The following is a 25,451-nucleotide window of genomic DNA, read 5'->3' as shown; positions in this document are numbered from 1 at the left end:
TCCTTTTCAAAATCTCTGAGTTTATATTGTGGGTCATGTTTGCACACCTAACAGTACTAATATTGTATGGCACCCTGAGGCACATTAAAAGGCTCCCTCATTGAAAATCACTTTTCTAGTGAACCAAAAGTTTTAGAGTTTTTTTTATTGCATTTATGCAGCACTAGTCAGCCAAGGATCTGAAACTTCTTGGCAAAGATGGATCTGCTTACTCCCTTTTTCTTCTGGGAATATTGACGTACAGAAAAGTTAAATGATTTGAGCTGGCATATGGTATGAACTTGGTTATGAACTGAGTCAGGATTAGATCTCTTGCCTCTACTGTTGTCAGTGTAGTTAAAGTGTAGTTAAAGTTGAGAACTTTAAACTAAGTTAAAGATTATTCAGTTGGCAAGCAATTCACTTTATGCTGATGACAGTAGAAGAGAATCTGATTCACTCTCTGTTTTATAGGTTATTTCTTACTACAAGCTAAAATATAATTAAAAAATAAAATTTTCCTGCTAAAAAGGCAAGATTATGCAACCACAGGGTGCAAAAATGCTGACTAAGAAGGTGCTATAAAAACATTTTTCAGAATTAGAACTACTCTTTGGTGTATAATTCCCCCTGAGGCAACTATGCGAATATTAGGAACCATACAATTGGATATGTATCTGTGTGACCCCTTCCATGCAAACTGAATAACCCAAATCCCAAATGATATCAGTTAGTGTTAAAGATCTAAGACAGTAAAACCTCATTATAACAAACCTTGTTTTTAAGAACCCCATCTTTTAACAATCCCAACAGCAGGAAATGGGTTTTTTTCATTGTTACCATGCAGCAAATCAACTAACTCTCTTGCAGTGAACACTCTCTTTTAATTAACTTTTTTCCTGGTCCCAGGGGTGTTCATTATAATGGCATTATTATAAGATATTATAATAATCTTATATTATAAGACGAGAGAAGAAAAAGCTAAGATATAGGTAGATGATGGAAGGAAAGAATTTTTAACTGAGACTAGCAATATTGCCATCCTCAAGTGTTCAGGAATCACAAGTCAAGACCTGGAAAATCTTGAGGTTTTAAACACTAACACACTTTGGGTTCTTTTTATTTGTCCTCTGCTTTGAGAGGCTTTGGGGTATGAACCTGTAAGTCAGTGGTTCTCAACATTTCTTGACTTGAGGCAGCCTTCATTAGGTTGAAGACACCATATCTTTTCTGAATTGAATGACACCCAATTTTAGAAATTATTTTTTTATTACAGTGCTTACCTTCTTGCATAGGAGCCAGGCAATAAAGATAAGGAGTGGGCCCGGGAAGAACAAGCCTGAGCCTGTGCTTATGTGCTTATCTTCTCAGATCTCCCTCATCTCCTCACAACTTGTGGAACCTTTTAAAGGATCTGGCAGCATCCCAGGTGCCACAGCACCCTGGCTGAGAATCACCAGGGTAATCTGGTTCACATTTTCATGCTTTTCTCTGCAGTTTTCAGGGCTAGATTTTTTTTTTCTTTTTTAAAAATCAAATATATTTTCATAGGATTCACAATGAAATTATGAAAGTTAAATTAGCAATACTATGCTGACATGACTAAAGTTCTTGAACTGGAAATACGTATTGAGTATGCTGATTTCCTAATATGTAAGCACCAAAAAATAAGAATTTACCAGCAGGGAACCTTGTTTGGTAATGCTAACATTGATACTATAGAGGAAAAAAAAGTGTAGTATAATATGTTTCTTAAGGAAATCCATATTGATTTCAATCAATTTCCTTGTAGCTCGCACCATAACACATTCACTAAGGATGGAGTTGAAAATACAGAGTATCAATAAAATTGTTCTGTTATATTAAAATACCTCTTGCAGTCACCATCTGGTTTTTCTCAGACCTTCATGATGGTATATTTCCTTAAGTTTCCCCTTATTATCTTTAAACGCACTTTGTATCTCATGATGGATAATAGCAGGGAATAAACATGGAAGAAATAGGAGGGCTGATTCATGCACCCAAACCTACATGAGTTTTCCATGTGGACACAAGGAGAAGACAGGAACACCTGGCCCAGGGCAGCCCAAGGACACTGATAGAAGTGGCATTGGTTACACGATCAGTCCCTTGAAAGCGTACTGCAGCTGTGCCCTGATAGAGTCATAGAATTATAGAAGTGCATGGCTGCAGAGCACTTTAAAAGTGCTTGATCATGCAAAAAACTAGCTTTTATGTGATGAGGGTTCAAAATAATGTGCTCCAAAGCAAAGTGCCTTTATTAACTTCTGTCTGTCTCTACACATGATCGGGGCTGGGCTAATGCAGCTAGGGAAGAGAGCCTGTGGATAGGCAGATCCTCCTGTATCAGCTCCAAAGTGGATTTTGATCCCCTACCCTCCTGACCCAGCAACAAATGTCTTTCGGGTCCAGGGGGATGTCGCTCTAACTCATGGCACTTTCTTTGAAGAGCCATGAGTTAGGGTGAGGAGCTGCATGTCTGTTAGAGTCAAAGACACTCCCAAGGAGATTAACATGAGCATAACATACTCACAAATTAGAAAATACTCTTTTGGAAAACGAGAGTAATTCTGTTATCCTTCCTGGGGCAATATTGCTGCACAGAGCAGAAACTAGCCTCTTCTGGTGCCTGTACATGAGCAGGATGCCTGCGGTGCCACATTCTAATTAGAATGCTCCAGCAGCCTCACTGTCACGTGTATTCAGCATCTCCACATTTCAAAATGGCAGTGGGGGTGCTTTAACTAAAGTGCGGGGCACTGAATACACAAGATGCTATGGGTGTTTTAATTAGAGTGGCTCCCAAGAGCTGCTCTAATTAACCCAAGCTCCACCCTGGGGCATATGTATAGATGTCTTTCCACTTCTATTAAAGACTGCAAGTCTTGTCCTGTTTCTGTGCCCAGAGGCGTGTTTTTCTTTTTACAAGGCCAGGAGATTAGTCTCCTCATTTTACCTGTGTTTGGGACCAGCAGCTACACCAAGATGTAGCAGACAGGGTTGTAATAAGACTGAGAGCAGGGGTGGGCAAAATGCGGCCTGGGGGCTGGATGCAGCCCGCCAGGCCATTCTATCCAGCCTGTGGGGCCCCTAAAAAATGTAGAAAATTAACATTTATCTGTCCTTGACTGCCTGTCATGCGGCCCTTGATGGCTTGCTGAAACTCAGTAAGCGGCCCTCTGCCCAAAATAATTGCCCGCCCCTGACTTAGAGACTTGTTCAGGCTCTTAGTTTCCATTTTTAAAAATTGCTAGGGAAAATACCACGTATTTAATTCAGTTTTAGTCCAGGTAGCAATAAAATTAGAAATAGGCAAATGCAAGTGCTACTGTATATTGGGAATTTGCGGGGTTTAAATGATTGACAGTAGTGTCAAATGGGTGGAAAACATTTTGGATGAGACCCTCATTCCTGTTTACGGCACTTTATGCTGGGTGAAAAACAGGGACAGGGAACTAATATCTTATTCAACTGAAGTGAAGGATCTTTAAAAACAAATGCCAGGATTGGGGTATTAACAGCAATATCCTGCTCTGGTAATAAAGCTACACATTGAATGTAGGAGGCATGGGTGCTATCTAGTGGCCAGCAGAAGTATGTCATATTGCAAATACAGCTGCACAGCATTGCTACAAGAAATAGAACGTTGTAGTATTTCACTAATATTTTGTGTTGCCACAACATCAAGGCAAATAGTTCACTGAAAAATAATGTAAACAGGATTTCTGCCTCTTAACTTTAACTGTAGTTTATTCTCTGTACTCCAGGAAAACAACCAAGTAACTTGCATTTCTTAATATTTATCTTTATCTTGCAGTCATCTTTGAGGACCCAGATAATACCATGCATAGCATATATCTTTTTAAATCTTTAAATGCAGCTGTGATTTGTTTGATTTCTTTACATGCCTAAAATTTGCATAGCCATTTCCTAGTTTAATGTGAGCATTTATATTTGATTAAAAGAATCTGATTTCACTCTATTTGCTTTATTTTTTAACAAACATTTTATGTTCTGATCCAAGAAAAATTAACTTCAGGTAAATTATAGTAAATGACATTCTCGCACACAGGAAGCCGCAAGCCTTTTGCATGGAGGTAGTAATCTAAAAAATCTGGAAAAAATATAGAAAAAGGAAAGAGGAAATGGCATATTAGACATATTGATCAAGGCAGGCCTGGGCATCTGACAGGCTATTTATTTATTTGGTTTATATGCCACTCTTTCTCAAAAAGTAAACTTACAATACAAGCTAACTTTCTTTGTTTTAATTCATGTACTCATTTATTCATAGCTTCAATTACCTGTATCAGCCCTGGTTTTGGAAAGCAGAACAAACCAAATGTAAAAAATGTCAAGCAGTAGTAAAGTAATTATATGTATTGTAAACCAAATCAGTCGTTTTTCTGATTTTTCATTTTGAATAATATAGAAATTTAATATATATAAAAAAAACTAAAGAAATTGGGGAATCCTGACTACAGTGTGGAATTCGGTGGCCTGAGTTTTCGTGATTAAAAATGTTCTTTATCAGGTAATCAGTAGTTTAATCAGTATCTCTCACATATCTTTGGTGGTTGAAACCGTGGTCCCTCCAGCTTCCATAACTGAGGCAAACGCCAAAATGCTGAAGCTTTGGAGGAATAACTTGAGGGCATGAAAAAAGTTAAAAAGCCTGAAATTTAGACCAAAAGCTTGTGAGGTTAAGGCAGATAAAAGAAATGAGGTTTTTTACTTTGAGTATCGGGTAGGACCAGAGGACACTATAGTCTGTCAAGTGCCAAGTACTTTTTGTAGTGAAAATAACTGGTCCTCTGTTGTGCTTTTTGTGTGTGAAAAGTGAAATACCATTTTACAGCTTTTTAGCAATGATATTATCACTCACTCAATTTGCTTCACACTTACTGCAAAATGTGAAGTGAGTAACAAGACATTTTTAAATGTATAAAGGTGTCTTGAAACTTGTCTAAACTGTAAGGTAAGTAAAGCTTGCAGAAGGGTTTAAAGTTTAAACTGTAGAAAATTTGGGGCTAGAAAAGCAGCTGTGCAGTAAACAGAACGATAAAAAAGAGGCAAAGTAGATAACTGTTCGGTGATCACTTAGGCCCTTTCTACACAATACAAGTATTGCACAATTAACTGGTTAATTCCACAATTACCTTAAGACCACCTGCGTGTGCAAAGTACTTACCACACAATAAAAAGCTCCAACCAGCTATAAACTTAGACCTTGAAAATGTGTACTAATTTTATAGCTGATTGCAGTCAACCTTTAATTTGCATGTATAGTAGGGTCTCCCCTTCGGCTGGGAGCCCCCTTGGCTGACAGGGCTTCCAGCCACAGGTGTGTGTCATGTCCATCATGAAATGTCTAAGCCCCAGGGACCATGGTTGCCATGATCCCCAAGGCTCTGGGGTGTGTAAAACTATACCAAGAGCCCCAGCAGGTGAACGGACTCTTGTCAGGTTCAGGGCTGGGAGCCCCCTCAGTAAAGGGGGCTCCCCGCCATGTGTGCCTGCTTCTTGCTGATGAAGGGGAAGCCCAGGATCGGGCTCCTCTTACACCAGCAATAAGGCGTCATTGGATCTAATACGTGATCCCACAGTCACACCTCCTGCCACACGTGTGGCTTGACAGGAGGCATGATTGTATGGATCATGCATTAGATCCAGTGCATTAGACGTGTAGAGCGGGCCTTAGGGCCAAGAGGTTGGACAGATAGTTGCATCTTGCAGTACCTCAGTTGTGACTGATCAGCTTCACAACCATGGTTTCCAACTGGTTCTTGTGAGACTCTCCCCTAAAGGTACATCTCCTACAGTTTTTTCCCCCAACCAAACATAATAACAGTTGACAACCAGTATGGAATTTAAAATACCTATATAATTAAACTACTTACAATGTTCCTTTATTTTCTGTAGTATCTTTGGCTGTCATGAAGAATTGCAGGCCTTCCCTCAGATCTGAATACCAGTGTTGTCAGGTGTTGATGTAAATCCACTAGTTCTGGATGTATCTTAGTCCTTGGGCCCAGCCATATCAACCTGCTGAGGTGATTTGCCACAGCACATACAGCTTTACATTCTGATATATTTTGGACTTTAAGATCCTCATGCTTTTTTTCAGCCTTAAGTCTTTTTCTTGTTGCCCACAAGACAGTCTACTCTCCCCAGTCTCCAATCTGGACTCTGTGGCTCACATAATTTCATGAATGCTACTCGTTTTGTCAAAGTTTTGTTCTTGGTCTTCCAAGCACAGTACAGGTTTCCCTTGCCAACCATGGTTTTGTGTATCCACACTTAATATTCTATATACCATTTTCGCTACTTCTGGGTTCGTTGCCGAGCATGCAGAGCTGTGTCCCCCCTCTCCCCCTTCCCACACTTCTGTGGGACGCTCCATCTGCTTCACCATTGCAGCATTCACAAGCTGTGCCTGGGACCTCGAGGTATGTAGAAAAAACATTTAAAGCTGTCTATGGCCGAATCGTCGATTCTCCGAATCAGCATCGAATCTTCAGATTCGGATTCACCTGAATTGAATCAGGGACAGTGATCCAAATCAACGAATTGAACCACTGTCCCTGATTCGGGCCGAATCCAAATTGAATAGGACCCATTTCGCACACCCCTATTTGGTAATCCTTAACTGCTGACTCAACATCGCTGTAACCTTTAAGTGTTAAACCACAGAAAGCTATTTTCATCTGCTGCGAGAGGACTGTCTTCTTTCACATTGTCACATACATACATCATTCATTCTTTCATTACCTCTTTTCAGACATGCCAGACATACCACAGACCTTACATAAACATTTTTCTTATACTAAATTTAAGTTCTAAAATCATGAGACCAACAGGTCAGATATATCGATGCTAAGCAATAGGGAATTTAAAGTAGATGGTTAATTCCATGGTTATTTAATATTTGATACAGAATAATAATGACTTCAAAATATTATGAAAAATAAATCATAACAAGATTCATTATAAAAATAGCAATATAAAGCAATTAAAGCAATTATAGTTACTGGAATACAACAGTATCAGCCCGCCACCTGCCATTTCAAATCACCCATGCTTTTGCTAGCCACCTGTGGCGCTCCCATCTCCTCATGCACACTCAGTCTCACATTGTGCTTCATGCCATTAACATCCAGTCGCAGGTGCTCTGCATTTTTCTCCTGATTTCTTTCTGATTGTTGCATTTTGCCGTTAATCATGGCCTTTAAGTGAGTGAGTGGTAAAGGTGAGCAGTTTGTGAAGAGGGCAAGGAAAGTGATGTCCTTAGAAATAAAACTGGAGTTGTTGGATTGTCTAGCATGTGGCGAGAGTGTGGTGAATGTAGGGAGGCATTGTGAAAACCATTAACCATTAACGAATCCACTGTGAGAACCATGAAGAAAAGCGAGGCTACTATTAGGGCTAGTGTTGCGAGTGGTATACCAGGAAGTGCTAAAGTTCCTTTAAAAGACCCACTACTCAACAGTGAACCTTTCTTTTAACCTATTAAAGGTAAATAAAAATGATTTTTATTAGGGGTGTACAAAGCGGGCCCTTTTTATTTCGGATTCGGCCCGAATCAGGGACAGTGATTCAATTTGTTGATTCAGATCACTGTCAGTGATTTGATTTGGCCGAATCTGAAGATTCGATGCTGATTCAGAGAGATTAAAGGGTCCTCTGATTCGATTCGGATTTGGAGATTTGGCCACCAAATCGGGCCAGTTCTCTGCTGAATTGAATCAGGGACCAAAGCTTCACACAGCCCTAATTTTTATACACTGTATGTTCCTTTATTATTCATATTCAAGTCCCTAACCCCATTTTCCCCATAAGCCTTGTCTTACCAACCACAGTTTTGCCAACCACAGGAACTTTCAGGAACCTAACCCCTGCAGTTGGTGAGGGAAACCTGTATTCTTTCTCGGAGTGTTTTGTTTGAGATCTCAATCATGATCTGGTTTCTTACTAGGTATGCAACTAACACTCCCTGTGAAAAGCAGCCTGCAAGAATGGTTCTTCAGCCTCAATCCATTCACAAATTTTCTCTGTTTTGACTTTCTGTTTGTACTGATTGTTTAAATATGTATCACTCATATCCTTTCTTTTTTTTTTGTGGAAAACAGTACTCTCAAGATTTCTTTAATCCAATTCTATGAATGTCCTTTGCCTAAGTTACCTGAAAACCGTTTAAAGAATCAGATGCTTGGAAACCAGTTCTGGTCAGAAATAAGAACATCTCTTTTGATGGTCTTTTTTTTTCCTGGTACCCATTGCTTGCTGATACATTGTAAAGTGCTGGAAATGTTCTTTGTGTTTCCAGAGTTTCAACTTTCGGGCTTTTAATAGCCCCATTCTTCTACTCAAGGTATTTTTCTAGTCCCTTTACTTCCCGTTTCCTTCATTCAGGGTGCATCTACACATTCATCTAAGTGCCATAGCTACTGCGCATTAAGTTTAGGACTTGGATAACCAAGTACTAAATCATTGTGCAGTAACTGGCGCTACTGTGCAGTAGTGTCTACCTACAGGTTTTTACAGACACTAACTGCATAGTACCATATTAACATGAGTTTTGCCCAGCACGCTACTACACAGTGTTATTAGGCTACTGCACAGCTAGCATCTTGTGTAGATGCACCCTCAGTGTCTTAGTTTTAACTGATGAGATTCACATAAGATGAGCCTTCATATCAGTGATTCTCAACCAGGGTGTTTTAGCACCCTGTGGTGCCTTGAGACCCTTTCAGGGGTGCCCTGGGGTGTCACACAGTATTAGCAGTGGTATGTGTGTAAATGTGATTCATAGGATAAACCAAAAATTTCAAATAGGAATCTATGATGTCAAAAACATTTTGACCAGTTGCAGTCTTTCTGAGTTCTCTGCAACAGAAAGAATGCTTCATTAATTTTCTGTAGTTAAAAAATAAGTGAAAACTAAGACCTGGTGTTTTCTAAGAGGTGTCACAAGTCTAATGGTAGGTACCTTGAGTCTAAAAGGAGTGAGAACCACTGCTCTAGATAATCAACAACCAGTGCCAACAAGCTTTTGCTGTAGCATCTAAAGCAGGGGTGGGCAATTATTTTGGGTGGAAGGCCGCTTACTGAGTTTTGGCAAGCCATTGAGGGCTGCATGATAGGCAGCCAGGGGCAGATAAATATTAATTTTCAAAATTTTTTAGGGGCCTTGCGGGCCAGAGAGAATGGCCTGACAGGCTGCATTCGGCCCCCGGGCCATGTTTTGTCCACCCCTGATCTAAAGGCAATGCAAGGGCCATGTGTGTATTGCTACTTTACTTTAGTACCCATCTGGGTATGTTTATGGAATTTCTCCCCATATAGTCTTGCCTAACTGGAAGTTATATTTTTCTTAGTTTTGTTTGCTTTGCTTGTGGAGTGCTTGTGCTTACCTGTGCTTCTAGGGATGACTTGAGACGAACATTGACACACTATGTTCAGTTACATTGTTGAGCTTGAATTTAGAAAGCAGAGAAGTACGCTATCAGAACAGAGGATTTGCAGATTTTAACTGTATTAAATCATTTCATTATATACACTTCATTAACATGTAGTGAGAAGATAGAGACCTGAAGCTTTTCTTGTATAAACTCCCTTTTATTTGTTGTTTGGAAATTCCAGAAGACTTCTAGTAATTCATAGTCAGCAAGTACTTTTCACCCTGAAGTGTTTGTTATAAGTCTGTTTACTTATTTAAACTGAAATACAAACTGAATGTAGAGCTCACTTCCTCAGCAGTGTAATTCAGCCACTCTAAGGTGAAATGTAGCTGCTCTTTTCCAGTGTCAGCAACAATGGCAAAACTGTGCAGAATACTATGATTCTATCTCTGCTATAATTTGCTGTCACTATTATATTGAACAAAAAGATCCTTGAGAAATCAAGTAAAAAACACCAGAAGACTTTACTCAATTTTTATCTGACAGTGTGCATTTTAGTGGGAGGGACAGGTGAGTATCACTTTGGGAAGGGTAGCTAACTCTGTAAAATGTTCTTAAGTCATCTCATAGGAAATGGCCAAAGAGAGACAGAATTTCCCTTGAGGTTCATACTGCTAGCTAGTCACACACTAGAGGAATGTTAAATGAAGTTCCTTTGCTACATACATTTCAAACTGGGACTCTCATGTGAGTCTTGGAAAACACAGAGAGTAAATAAGGAGGAATTATTTAAGCTTGAAGTCTAGTATGCAGATATGTTGGTATATTAGAGATTCTGGAATATATCAAGGAAAACTTCAGGTATCACTTGGTCTGCACTGTTCCATTACTAAAGTTGTTTGGGACAAAGAAAAGGCCGATATAGATGGTAAATTTCTTAAACAACCAATCTTTAAATAATTTCAACATCTAAACCAACTTAATGAATTCACCGGTAATTTCTTACTGGTGTTCAGAGTGGATGCTATGTTTTTCCTCATACCAAAGATATTGAATTTGTACTTTCACGGTAAAACAGAAATTATCTCTAACTTTGGGGACATGACTGGTGCCCCCCCATAATTAACTTTCTTCCCTATGAATAATCCCATCAGCCATAATACAGGTTTGAATAACCTTTGCTAAATAGAAACTTGCCAGCTTGATCCTTAGCTTTCCAGTTGGAGGCACGTGAGAGCAGAATTCTCTTTTATTTGTGATAGTTAACTGCTTTTCTCTACTAATCTTTGACTGCAGATAGAAAACAGATACAAACAGATGATCTGTGCTATGTCCTGTCAAAATCAGAATGGTCTAATACTACTGCAAAGCATATATTTGCCTAGTGATTTACATTCATTCAGCATTAATGCTAATTAAAGTTGTATTCATAGAATGGATTGTGGAAGGCCGCATAAGGTGCCTGCTACTTTAAGGGAAGAAGCAGCTGGCATAGCAGTCTGCAGGTGGGGTCAGAGCTGATTATGGGCTCAACTGACCCAGGGAGCCTACAGGTGGTGGCTAGGGCTGATCAGAGGGAGTCATCTGACCCAGAAAGAGGGCTGGGCTTAAGATAGATATAAGCCCGGGCCCTGTGCTGAGCTGTCAGTAAGATCTTGGAGGCTACTGTTTGAATATCTACGGAGTAGGATGCCTCCAGCTCTGGAATGCCAGCAGAGAGCAGACATCTGAAATGGTCTGGAGGTCTGGGAAGGAGCTAAGGGGATGGAGGAGGTTCCTGGGGACCCAATGTTGGGTCCAGAGCTCAGTGAAAGGGGCCGAGTGTATGAGGGCCTATTGAAGGGTTTGAATGAGCCCAGAGAGAGGAGCTGGGTTTGTGTGACTTCTGGATGGTCCCAAGTTTGCTCAGAGAGTGAGAGATCTATGGAGGGGCTCAAGAGGGTTGACACATAGGGGAGGACAGCTGAAGGACTGACCCTCAGAATCTCAACTGGCCTGTGCAGGACCAGGGCCCAAGAAGGGCCAGAAGATTGAAATAGATTACTGCAGACATTGCCAGAGCTGAGGAGCCTGGAGATCTTGACTGGTCCAAGTCAGGGTCTGGGCCGTGGAATGGGAAGGCTGAAGCTCCAGGAGTGGCTATCGCCAACAGAGAGGGGCTCAAAGAGCACGCGACACAGGATAAAGATAGCTGATGTAGGGCCACCTAAGGAAGAGGGTTTGAGAGAAGGGGTCAGAGAGAGAGCCAGCCCGAGGGGCCCAGAGATGAGATTGCACTGGGGCCAGGAGGCCTGGAGGTCTGCAGCCCAGGAGGTCTGTAGGGTATTAGGGGAGAGCCCTGGAGAGGCCAGGAGTTAAATCAGGATGACCAGAGATTGGTCCTGGCTAAGGTCTGAAACTGCACCCTACTGGGGCTGGTCAGCATGAATTGCCACGCATGGGCCACCACATGGAAAGGCAAATATAGAGCTCCTGAAAGCCTCCACTCTTAATGCCTTGTGGGTTATCCTGTGGAGGGAAAGGCAAAGGGACCACACCCTGACAGAAAAGAAAGGGAATAGCATGAGGCCCAGCAAGGGGCCAGGAAGTGACCAAAGGGGCCTGGCAGCCCAGGGAGGGGTTGCATAAGAGACCGAGGCGTCTGAGGTCCCAGGGGGGCTGGATGATAGACTGAGGGGTGTGACAACCCAGAGAGGGGCCAAGTGAGAGACCGAGGGGTCTGGCAGCTCAAGGAGGGGGTGAGTCAAGAAACCAAGAGATCTTAGGGTCCAGAGGAGGACTGCATGAGTGATGGGAAGACATCAATGAGGATGACATCTGCGAATTGAGACATGGCGTAGGGTCGGAAAGGAGTCACGCAATTGGCCCATAAGGCCTCGATCACAAACCTGTTGATCCTTACAATAAGACCAGGGCAGCCTCCTGCATTTTACTAACAAGGTGTGCCAGGGTAAAGGAATTTTTTTTGCCTCCAGGGGCTTCATGGCCACCCCTGGAGATGGTACCCTGTCACAGGTATCCCTAAGTGATTTTTCACTGTGACCTCTTGGTGACTTCAATTTTAGAACAAGAGAACCCATCATTTAAAATGACGGGTCATTTTAAAAACCTGCATATTTTCCACATGGGACCTAGTTACTGGAAGTGTAGGGAAAGATTAGCTAAGCATGTACTATCATTTGGAGAGAATTCTGATATATTTTTGTATAATACATTTGAGTGAATCTGTTTCTCCAGAATTAAGTCATTTTAATTTGTTCCATTTTTTAAGAGGTGGACTCTGAATTTCAAATCTAGCAAGTTTCAAAAATTTGAGTTAAAATGATATCATGCCATATCGCCATTAACTTTTCTTCTCATATCTCCATACCAATATTTGCAGTTTTACTGTCTCTTTTTTTAATACTATCTTCCCTGTTATTGGGTGGAAGACCCAAATAATCAACCGAGGGTATAGACAGACATAACATTTGAAGTGTTTCCAGTGTTGCTGCACTGCTTTCAAGAGTGAGCAGGACAGACTGACATGTCCTTTGAAATGCTATAAATGTAACCCTGAAAGTAGCAAGTGCTATTTAGAAGAGTTTAATGAGGAAGTACTCTCTGTTACATATGCATACCCTGTGTAGCATGACAGGGGACTCCTGGGACCCCCAACGTCCCACAGTGCTCTCCTTTTTCTCTGCCCCTGTAGAGGAAGAGGAGAGGGAGAACAGGGCATTATGCTGTTGAGCACTCTTTTGTCTCTTCCATTTCTTGTCTCCTGGAGCACCCCTGACTGCTAGATCCTGAAACTGGCACACTAGAGATCCTGTGTCCCTCCATCAGAACTGGGATTCCTGCCCTCCAGTCCCCACATGCCTCTCTGTATCTGGTCTCCCAGTTTCACCAGGGGATGCAGCGCCTCCAGTCTCCCAGTTTCAGCAGGAGAGTGCTCTGGGAGATTGGAGGTGGAGTTTGCAGGAGAATACTCACCAACATTAGTTTCACTCCCTGCAACTGCAGCCCTTGGGAGACCAGGAGCTGCAGAGCTGTACTGAAAGTTTACTTAGTTCCCCTGTGCCCATGGTGGCACTGGGAGAGTGGACTACAGATCATCATAGCCTCCTGCCATGCCCCTGACTGAAGAGGAGGATGCTGCATGCAGCTGTATTGACTTTGAAATGCTCTGGTGGATGTGTGTGAAACAGGGCAGTAAGTCTGTCCCTGGCGGAAGTGTTCTTTTTTTTAAGTAATTAAAATGCTACATTGTTCCCTAACCAAGGGAAAGTAACTGTCTATAGGGGAAGTACCAAAGTAAAGACACTGGAAAAACACACAGGCAAAAGTTCTTATTTCTTTCAGCTACAGTAATTCCAAATGATATGAATTACACTCCTAGTTAAACTATCATACAAAAACATGATTTTTATTTGTATTGATGTAATATGAAAAAATAAAAATTGGAATAAAAGTAACAAACTACATGGAGGAGTTTGTCTTTTTCAAATAATAGGACTGATATGTAACATAATATTAAGTTAGGTAGGGCCTAGAATGAGAAATTGAGCAGGGGAAGAAGAAATAGGGAGAGAACAGAGAGCTAGGTTATGTTCATGACTTCTTGATTTCTTTTAAGAGAACGTTATAACTTACACTAAATTTGAATGATGATTTCTCATTAAAATTATGAAAAAATATTAAGTATGCAGATTGGTAGAGCGTATTAAATTTTACACAACTGTGGAATCCAGTATTTTTAAGTTGATTTTGTCTACTTGGCTACATGGCTTTTTGGGCTCTATAGCACAAAGCTTTTTAGATTTTTTTAGTATGTGTTTAAGCTCAAGTTGAACAATTTTTTACCCTGTGAAAGAAGGAAGAAGTTAAAAGTGGATTTGTAACCTGGCAGTTATTAAATTCCCATCTCATAGGCATGAATGTCTGTCTTTGTTTCAGACCGCTGAAGTGGCATTAGCCAATTTGAAGAACAAATATGAGAATGAAAAAGCAATGGTGACTGAAACAATGACCAAACTGCGAAATGAGTTAAAGGCTTTGAAAGAAGATGCAGCAACCTTCTCATCCTTGAGAGCAATGTTTGCCACCAGGTAAGGGTTTTCCATAGTCTTTTCAGTTGTCCAGCATTTTAAGAGCAAACCTGTGATGTGAGTGGGAATGTATCGCCAGCTGCATTTCCTGTATTGTTGAAGCACTACCCTGGAGATTAAAAAAAATACCTTCTGCAAGCAAGGGCAGACATTTATTAGATGAAGGTGAATGTGGTTTATAATGCAAACCATGCAAAACTTTCAAGCTTTCAGAAAGCACCAAGGTGCATACCTCTGAAAATAAAGCTTTAAAGTGGTCGCGGTGTAGGCTGGACAGTTTCCAGGTGCAGCTCCGCTTAAATCCTCGTTGGAGGACTACGACAAATTCGGTTCTTTGGCTTCGGAGTTGTAAGGCTCCGCTGGTTCGGCAATTCTTTCCCACGGAGTTGTCGAAGCTCTGTGGGCTCTGTTCGGTTCTCAGGCCCCAGAGTTGTTAAGGCTCCGTAGGTTCGAAAATTGAGCATATAGGAAAGGGATACGTCTAGGATTGTGCTCGGCAATGGGGAGAGGCTAGAGGCTGATCAGACCTCCGTTGCCTGCTTAAGAAATGCGTTGGGTCCGTAAGGATCCGCAGTGCTTAGAGATCTTCACAAAGGGTGAAGTCTCCTCCTCCTGGTGTTCGTGGAGTCCTCCAACTTGGGCGGAAACCACTCAAGCCCTTTATACGGCTAGCAAGCCAATCGCTAGCCGTTACGTGTGCATATATTAGAGTCGGCCAATAATATGGCACGAACTCCCATACAAATGGCGGGAACTCCTTTGCACCGTGCATCTCTGAGATGCAAAAGAAATGCACCATGAAAAGAAAGCTACAAATTTGGCGGGAAATTCCCCATTGCACCGGAGTTCTCTCCTGCAGCAGAGAACTCCACCGTGCAAGGAAGCTGCAATTTTAGCGGGAACATAATTTAGCGTTGCCGAAGCACACACAAACAAAAACTCACAACTTTGGGTTGTGACATCCCCCCCTTGCTGAGAGCATAGCTAAATTATGCTATACACTCATCGCTCTAGAACCTTGTCATGAGTCGTCAAACGAACAGATAAGCAAACAAACAAATAAACAAACATAAAATTCGCTGCCCTGGGATTAAGTTACATAACAATCAAGAAACAATAATCAACACAAACACATAATCTGATTCATAACAAAATTGCACAATCAGGGCTTCAGTGGACATCATGGCGAAGTCGCGCATCAGGCCCTCACTTCTTTCGGTGATGTTATCCCTCTCAGGGCTCTTCCTCGCCACACGCTCTGAATCTCGGATCTGTAAACAGAAAACTCTCAAAAAATAGATTAATGATCTTATTCATCAAACTTAAACAATTTCCATGGCTCAATTAGATGAAATCGTTGAGGATCCATCATCTGGCTCTTCTAAATAACAAAAACCTAACTCATAAGCCAATTGCTATTGGCCTGCGTCTCCTAAAATCCGAAGCTGCCTCTTGTTAAGTCCGGAACGCTGCAGGAGAAATCCAAACATGTATCACTCCTCTAGGGTCCTCGGTGGCAGTGGTGGAAGATCGGATTCATGACGTCTGGTGCCTTGAGGTCCGGTCGGGTGTCGACAGTCCCGATCAAGAGACAATCTTGGCTCCATCAGGATACGCAGTTGTGGCAACTGACAAAGAAGATTACTTACAGGTTGGTTCACCATTGGACTGAGCAGAATCTGAAGGACGACAATATTCTTTCTTCCATAAACCTCGAGGCAACTGTCTCAGCTGTGAACGGTTAGTGGAACGGTTCCAGGATCTCGTAGGTGACGATGAGGCCATGGTCTTATTCGCTGGAGTGATGTCAGTCCCAGCGCACATGCTCTGGGGTTCCAGGCACAATACGAGACGCCGATGATTGCTAGCATAAGATGCTCTGCACCGGTATATTCTGGCCGTCCTGCATGCCACACGTGGGCTTTTTGACTAATCAGTCCTGCAACAAGCGTTGGCAGTGGAATAGGCCAGTGAGTATTAACTGTTACCATGTCGATGTCAGTGACATGTCCTCTACTCCACGAAGCTTGTCTGACTATGAAGCTTGCTTCTTCTTGGTTCAGCAGGTCGGATCCAAGTTCTATGACTAAATGTCCTAACCATACAGCTAGAGTCTCTTCAGGTTGAATTCTTGATGCTCTACATAAATCCTGCAACTCAGCTCTTGTGCGAGCATAGTAGGCAGTAGCAATTGGATCAGTTGTTGATGTAGGGAAAGCTGTTCTTTCGGGAGTTGATGTTGTTATAGGCTGAACTGCTGCTGCGGGAGTCACTGCTGCTGTTACTGCTTTAGGCAGGAGGGGCGGATGCACTCCTCCGCTTGACTCTTTCCTTCGTCGGCAGGAAGGAGTGGTCGGCAGGGGCGTCGCTGCGTCGCTAGGCAGGGTTGCCAGCAACGACGCTGCGTCGATAGGCGGAGTCGCTGACCGAACTCTCGCGGGTTTTTCAGAAGCTCCACCCTTCTTTTCCGGTTCTTCCACGCGGTCTCCCTCTTGCTCAGCGCCATCTTGGACTGGCGTTTCAGGCTTCTTTTTCTCAGCCGCTTCTTTGACTGCTTGGATCGCCATCTGCAGCTGGGCTTTCAAACTTAAATTCTTGTGCATTAGATTCATTATAGTACGAAAAGTTGCACTACATTCTCCCCCCTTGTTGTACCACGGGGCCACCCTCTCATCTGCGGCTCGTTCCGCCGTTTCCAGGTCTTCGTGAAGCTTGGATGGTAGCTCACGACCCCTTAATCTAGCCGCCATGAGGGGAGGGAACCGGCCGATGGACTCCAGTTCTTCACTCTCCCGAGCATATCGTAGGCATCGGGCACACTCCCGGGTGAAAGTTGGGTTCGTTTTGCCTGCCGGGTTGGGTCCAGCGAGGGACACAGTATCGAGGGGCCTGAACAGGACCCGCTCGTCTCTCATTATACACCTGAACGCCACGGGGAGCAAAAACACTTCCCTCTCTCTCGGGGCTCCGTCTTCGGAGACTCCCTCTTCTCCCTTCAGCGACAGGCGTCCGCTCACAGATCTTTCACCCATTCCGCCCGCCTGGTGGTAAGCGATATGTGCCTCCAGTTCCTCAAAGCTTTTCACTTGGCGTTGGTTATCGCGCCAAGGGCAGTTGTGAACCAATTCTAGCTCTAGCGTGTTTTCTCCTGATCCCATCCTCGTCGCCATGTCTCGGACGGCCAGAGCCGACTCGAGGTGATCTAATAATTACTCGTTCGTTGGGCGGGCTGGTGAACAGAGAGGCCGACAAAGCTTAATGGTTGTAAAACTTTACTTACGCCGCTTGTGGTTGCGATGAAAACGGTCCGGTCGTCTGAACAACTATGTTAGTTGTTCCAGCTGATAAGGCTCAGGCTAGCTCATCTGTCCACAAATCAAGCTGGCGGGGAAAGGGTACGTCTGGGATTGCGCTCGGCGACGGGGAGAGGCTAGAGGCTGATCAGACCTCTGTTGCCTGCTTCAGAAATGCGTTGGGTCCATAAGGATCCGCAGCGCTTAGAGATCTTCACACAGGGTGAAGTCTTCTCCTCCTGGTGTTCGTGGAGTCCTCCAACTTGGGCAGAAACCACTCAAGCCCTTTATACGGCTAGCAAGCCAATCGCTAGCCGTTACATGTGCATATATTAGAGTCGGCCAATAATGTGGCATAAACTCCCATACAAATGGCGGGAACTCCTTTGCACCGTGCATCTCTGAGATGCAAAAGAAATGCACCATGCAAAGAAAGCTACAAATTTGGCGGGAAATTCCCCATTGCACCAGAGTTCTCTCCTGCAGCAGAGAACTCCACCGTGCAAGGAAGCTGCAATTTTAGTGGGAACATAATTTAGCGTTGCCGAAGCACACACAAACAAAAGCTCACAACTTTGGGTTGTGACACCGGCAAGGTGGCCGTCTAGTCTCCTCTTGAAGATCTCCAGGGTAGGTGATTGCACCACCTCTGGAGGGAGCTTATTCCACAGTCTGGACACCCTGACTGCAAAGAAGTTTTTCCTAATGTTGAGCCTGAAATCGGTCTTCTAGGAGATTGTGGCCATTACCTCTAGTTTTCCCCTTGGGTGCCCTGGTGACCAGTTGTTCACTGAGCCCTTGATGTACTCCCCTAGTGTAGCGGTAAGCTGCTACCAGCTCCCCTCTCAGCCTTCTTCAGGCTGAAGAGTCCCGACTCACTCAGCCTTTCCTCGTATGACTTGCCTTTTAAGGCTCTGATCATATGGGTGGCTCTTCTTTGGACTCTCCCAAGCTTGTCCATGTCCTTATTAAAGTGTGCTGCCCAGAACTGGATGCAGTACTCCAGCTGTGGTCTCACTAGTGCTGAGTAGAGCAGAAGAATCACCTCCTTGGTTTTGCTGGAGATGTATTGATTGATGCATGCCAGGGTATTATTTGACGTACTGGCTATAGCATCGCATTGCTGGCTTATATTCATACTGTGGTCTGTTATTACCCCCAGGTCCCTTTCATTCATAGATTCATAGATTCATAGATGTTAGGGTCGGAAGGGATCATCGAGTCTGACCCCCTGCATAAGCAGGAAAGAGTGCTGGGTCTAGATAACCGCAGCTAGATACTCATCTAACCTCCTCTTGAAGACCCCCAGGGTAGGGGAGAGCACCACCTCCCTTGGGAGCCCGTTCCAGACCTTGGCCACTCGAACTGTGAAGAAGTTCTTCCTAATGTCCAATCTAAGTCTGCTCTCTGCTAGCTTGTGACCATTGTTTCTTGTAACCCCCGGGGGCGCCTTGGTGAATAAATACTCACCAAATCCCTTCTATGCCCCCGTGATGAACTTAAAGGCAGCCACAAGGTCGCCTCTCAACCTTCTCTCGCGGAGGCTGAAGAGGTCCAGGTGCCCCAGTCTCTCCTCATAGGGCTTGGTCTGCAGGCCCTTGACCATACGAGTGGCCCTTCTCTGGACCCTCTCCAGGTCATCCGCATCCTTCTTGAAGTGTGGCGCCCAGAATTGCACGCAGTACTCCAACTGCGGTCTGACCAGCGCCTGATAGAGGGGAAGTATCACCTCTTTGGACCTATTCGTCATGCATCTGCTGATGCACGATAAAGTGCCATTGGCTTTTCTGATGGCTTCGTCACACTGCTGGCTCATGTTCATCTTGGAGTCCACTAGGACTCCAAGATCCCTTTCCACCTCTGTGCCACCCAGCAGATCATTTCCTAGGCTGTAGGTGTGCTGGACATTTTTCCTCCCTAGGTGCAGCACTTTGCATTTCTCCTTGTTGAACTGCATCCTGTTGTTTTCTGCCCACTTGTCCAACCTATCCAGGTCTGCCTGCAGCTGTTCCCTGCCCTCCAGCGTGTCCACTTCTCCCCATAGCTTTGTGTCATCTGCAAACTTGGACAGAGTACATTTCACTCCCACGTCCAAGTCACTGATAAAGACATTAAAGAGTATCGGTCCAAGGACCGAGCCCTGCGGGACCCCACTGCCCACACCCTTCCAGGTCGAGACCGACCCATCCACCACGACTCTTTGGGTGTGACCCTCTAGCCAATTCGCCACCCACCGGACTGTGTAGTCATCCACATCACAGCCTCTTAACTTGTTCACCAGTATGGGGTGGGATACCGTATCGAAGGCCTTCCTGAAGTCTAAGTATACGACATCCACCCCTCCTCCTGTGTCCAGGCGTTTTGTAACCTGGTCATAGAAAGAGACTAGATTGGTCAGGCACAATCTGCCCACCACAAACCCGTGCTGGTTTCCCCTCAGCATAATTTGCCCTGCCGGGCTATCACACATGTGAGCCTTGATAATTTTTTCAAAGACTTTACCAAGGATGGAGGTGAGACTGACTGGCCTATAGTTGCCCGGGTCCTCCTTCCTCCCCTTTTTGAAAATGGGGACCACGTTAGCCCTTTTCCAGTCCTCCGGGACTTGGCCCGTGCGCCACGAGCATTCGAATATTCCTGCCAGTGGCTCTGCAATGATGTCGGCCAGTGCCTTCAGCACCCTCGGATGGAGCTCATCCGGGCCTGCCGACTTAAAGGCATCCAGTTCTTCCAAGTGACTCTGCACCATCTCAGGATCTACGTATGGAAGTCTGACGCCTTGCTGCTGCCTCTCTACAACCCCAGTGAGAGACTTGTTGTGCCCCTTGCTTAGGAACACTGAGGCAAAGAACTCGTTGAGGAGTTCAGCCTTGTCCCCCCTGTCTGTCACCAATTGTTTCTGCCCATTTAGCAGGGGTCCTATTCCTCCCTGGGCCTTCCTTTTACTCCCAATATATCTAAAAAACAATTTCTTGTTGTCTTTTACTTGGGTTGCCATCCTCAGCTCCATGGTAGCTTTGGCCCGCCTAACTGCCTCCCTACAAGCACGAGCAGAGGAGGTATATTCATCTTTAGTGATCTCACCCTGTTTCCACTTTTTATGTGCTCCCCTTTTGGCCCTTAGGCTGCCCTGGATTTCTCTGGTCAGCCAGGGAAGCCTCCTGGCCCCTTTCCCTCTTTTGCCTCGCTCGGGGATTGTCTTGCTTTGTGCCCGAAGGATCGTTTCCTTAAGGCACAGCCACCCTTCTTGGGCTCCCATCCCTTCAAAACTCCTACTCTGCAGTGCGTCCTTGACTAATCGCCTGAGTGCATTGAGATCAGCTTTCCTAAAGTCTAGCACTTTCACCCTACTAGTTACCTTACCCACTCGACGTCTTATGTTGAATTCTATTATTAGGTGATCACTGTCTCCCAAATGGCTACCGATCTGGAGGTCCCCTATCATGTCATCCCCTGTTGCCAATACCGGATCCAGTATGGCATTTCCCCTAGTGGGACCATGCACCTCCTGTGTCAGGTGGAGGTCCTGTACACAGGTTAGAATCCTGCATGAGCGGTGGGACCTTGCTGTCTGCGTCTCCCAGCAGACGTCTGGGTAATTTAGGTCCCCCATGATTACCGCCTCTTTAGCTTTTATGGTCTCTGAGAGTTGCCTCAGGAGCCCTGCATCTATTTCTTCCCCTTGGTGTGGGGGTCTGTAGCAGACCCCTACCACCAAATCCCTTTCTCCTTGCCCCCCATGTAGCCTAACCCACAATCCTTCTCCTTCCTCAACCATGGATTCTGTCTAGATGAGGGTTGATGTATATTGCTCACTGACCTAAAGTGCAACCCCCCCCCCCCTTTCTTCCCCGACCTGTCCTTTCTGTACAATCTATAGCCCTCAATATGTACCGCCCAGTCATGGGATGAATCCCACCAGGTCTCTGTTAGCCCCACTAAGTCATAGGTGTTTAGTGCAAGCAGGAGCGCTAGTTCATCCTGCTTGTTCCCCATGCTCCTAGCATTAGTATATAGGCACTTGAGCCCTGCGACTGGTCCCTTTGCTGCCCCCCCCGCTCCGAGTCCCAAGGGGCCCATTGTTTCTTACCTTCTTGTTTCTTACCTGTTCTGTAGTGCTGGTCTCCCCATGGCTTTCAGGTTTCCAATGTTCTCCTTCTTCAGGCTGGGCTGTCCTTGTGGGTGCCACATGGTTTGGTGGTTCACAGCTTCCCCTGCCCTCGTACTCCCCTCCCCCCGGACGAGCCTAGGGTGCTAGTCAGTTTGGTGTCACCAAGCCTGTAGGTGTGTTGAGGATTGCTCGTCCTGAGGTGGAGCACTTTATAGATTCATAGATTCATAGATGTTAGGGTCAGAAGGGACCTCAATAGATCATCGAGTCCGACCACCTGCATAGGCAGGAAAGAGTGCTGGGTCTAGATGACCCCAGCTAGATGCTTATCTAACCTCCTCTTGAAGACCCCCCAGGGTAGGGGAGAGCACCACCTCCCTTGGGAGCCCATTCCGTTCCGTTACATTTCTCAGTGTTGAACTTCATCAGATTCTGATCCATCCAACTTGCTAGCCTGTCTAGGTCCACCTGTATCTGTAGCCTATCTTCAAGCGTGACCACGCTTCCCCATAACTTGGTGTCATCTGCGAACTTGGCCACTGAACTCTTCACCCCCACATCCAAATCATTAATAAAAACATTAACATGTACTGGGCCAAGCTCCAACCCGGGATGCCACTGCCCACTTCTCGCCAGGATGACACAGATTCATTCACTACAACTCTTTGTGTCCTGTCCTGCAGCCAATTTCTCACCCACCTGACTAGCTCGGAGTTAAGCCCTCAATCCTCCAATTTTCTTGCAAGGACATCATGGGATATGAGATCAAAGGCCTTTTGGAAGTCAAGGTCTACAATGTCAACCTGCTCTCTTGTGTCCAGATGGCGAGTTACCTGGTCATAGAAGGAGATGAGGTTGGTAAGGCAAGACCTGTCTGCAATGAAGCCATGCTGGCTGTCATTCAGAATCTTACCTTCTGCAAGCTTATTACAAATAGACTCCTTGATGAACTTTTCTAGGAACTTTCCTAGGATGAAAGTTAGGCTGATTGGCCTATAGTTACCCAGGTCCACCCTCCTGCCCTTCTTGTGGGTGGGCAGAACATTGGCCGTCTTCCAGTCCTCAGGGACTTCTCCAGAGTACCATGAGTTATGGAAGAGTTTTGCCAGGGGTTCTACAGTGACTTTAGCCAGCTCCTTCAGCACTCTCGAATGAAGATCATCTGGTCCTGCTGACTTGTATATATCTAATTTTTTTAATTGGTCATACACCAATTCTATGGCAATAGTAGGAAGGTGATTATTCCTACTGTGCTCATCGTGTACTCAACTTGGTGTTGTTTTCCCCTTGGTCTGGTGAAAGACCGAGGCAAAGTAGTCATTCAGGAGTACAGCTCTCTCCTGGGTGCCAGTAACCAGCTCTCCTGAATTGTTGAGCAATGGCCCCACACTCCCATTTGTTTTCCTCTTGTTCCTTATTTACCTAAAGAAGGACTTCTTGTTGTCCTTGATTCCCATTACTAACCTTAAGTTCGGTGACTGCTTTAGCCTTTCTGATCTGTTCCCTGCCAATGCGGACCATTGTGAACTAGTCCTCCTTGGAGCCCGCCCCAAGCTTCCATTGTTTATAAGCCTCTTTCTTCTTTCATAGAAGAAGATCATAGAATCATAGAAAGTTAGGGTTGGAAGGGACATCAGGAGGTCATCAAGTCTAACCCCCTGCTCAAAGAGAACTATTCCCAACTATATCATCCCAGCCAAGATCATTTTCGTAAATGATAGCTTTCATATCAAAGCAGCAGTAGCTCATGGTTCTCTGATTACGCACCTCATACCACTCACAGAAACATGAGAAGATGGTGAAAAAGCTGTCCAGCACCACACCACTTTCATGGGAAAGCCTCCCTGTCATGCTTAGGTGTATGATGTTTAGACAGAACAGAGGAGCAGCCCATATGGGGCTTATTGCAGTTCTAGCAATTTTGCAGACCAAAAGCACTAAAGATGCCTTTGCACATAGAAAGCAGACTGAACTGCATAATTTGGTGGCTACTTGAATAATGCTGCCTATGATATCATTTTACTTATATCTTCTCTAGAGTGTTTCATGTGTGTTTCTAGACCAGTGGTTCTATAATTTTTTAGACTCTAGGCACCCTTTCATAACTTTTGTGACCTGAGTGGCATCCCAGTTCAAAAATGAAATTATTACAGTGGTTACCCCCTCACACAGTGGTCAGGCAGTGACGTTGAGGGAAGGAGCAGCAGGGCAGGGATGACCACGTGCTCACCTCCTTGCAGAGGGGCCTGGCAGTGGTGCACGGGCGCGGCCAGGCATGGACAAGTCTGAGCCTGCAATTATCTCTTCTCAACTCATTTATCTCTTCACACCTCACAGCACCCTTCAAAGGATCTTGCAGAACGTCAGGGAACCGTGACATCCCAGTTAAGAATACTGTTGTAGACCTTGTCTCTTGTCTGTACTAATAGGTGCTGTTTCATGCATACAAGTAAGATGATACACTTGTAACAAGTGCTCAAGATCTTTTTACCCATTTTTGTGGCTACGGGGTAGCTCTTTTGTGCCTTTTCTTAAAGAAGACCATCCTAGGGCCATTGTGCTTAAGAGCATATCTACACTGCGGCAGCAGGCCACTCTGGCTAGACCATTCTTGAGGACACTGTGCCCACCTGCTCCAGTTAATGTGCTGCACACCAAGAAAAACTGATGAAGGCTCTTTTGAGTTTCCCCCGCAGTTGTTCTCAAATACACTGTAAACCAGTGGTGTAACTAAGGCAGGGCAAGTGGGGACAAGCACCTGTGGTGCAGACCGATTGCATAGCCACCAGAAGTTATCACTGTCCCTATGCCATGGACACCCAACTGCATTCCTATATTACTGCTGGAGACGAAGCTTTTGAGAGAGGCTGTAGAGGAAAGTTTCTGGGTTTGGGGCATGTGAGTGGGAGCAGCTAGCTGGGACTTGCTCAGGATCACCCTATTTGACATGCATCACTGCTGTGTAAACGTGCCTATAGATGTCAGTTAACAAGGTCATATGCCTGCATAGTTTAAAAGCATTATTGAAATGCACAAAAGAAATACAAAAAAAACCTGGACTGGGGAGACAACTTCATCCTAATACATCTGGAATTCAGGTCAAAACATCTGATTTCATTGCATATCCTCTAGAAGGCAGCCTTGGTCATGTGCAGTGGCACCAACACCCTAAAGCTTTGTATAATATTCTGTGGGTATGTCTGTAAAAAGGCCCTACATATTTTTAAAACGTTACTACAGACCCATCTGTGCATTTTTGAGACTCTTCTATATTAAAAATTTCTCCTTCCGTCCCCTGTCCCTTCTAAATGGTTTTATATCTAATTTTTAACAAAATACAAACATTAAAAACAATGTTCCCAAGTGCTCTAATGATTGACTTGTTTTAGCCTTTCCTCTCCCTTCCCCTTTTGGAATATTACTTGTCTAAATGAAAATTGCTGCTCTGAACAGCCAACACACTGTGGGCAGCCATTCAGGAAAAAAAATTCTTTTTACAAAATGGGAGCGCTTGAGATTTTTTAAAGGTAAATATGCAGGGCCCTAGCCTTGAGCA

General features: G+C 44.4%; 1 protein-coding gene across 10 annotated transcripts in view; it reads left to right on the top strand.

Moving 5' to 3' along the window:
* Positions 1 to 25,451, top strand: part of BICD1 (BICD cargo adaptor 1) — a 281,224-nt gene that overhangs the window by 203,398 nt on the left and 52,375 nt on the right. For all 10 annotated transcript variants that reach the window (XM_059726476.1, XM_014608916.3, XM_059726478.1 and 7 more), the window contains one exon: positions 14,340 to 14,491. In XM_059726476.1, the coding sequence (XP_059582459.1) occupies positions 14,340 to 14,491 (152 nt within the window). The remainder of the gene's footprint in view (positions 1 to 14,339; positions 14,492 to 25,451) is intronic.

The sequence above is a fragment of the Alligator mississippiensis genome, chromosome 4 (genome assembly GCF_030867095.1).
Source record: "Alligator mississippiensis isolate rAllMis1 chromosome 4, rAllMis1, whole genome shotgun sequence".
NCBI classification, from domain to species: domain Eukaryota; kingdom Metazoa; phylum Chordata; order Crocodylia; family Alligatoridae; genus Alligator; species Alligator mississippiensis.
This window is presented reverse-complemented; position numbering and strand designations above follow the sequence as displayed.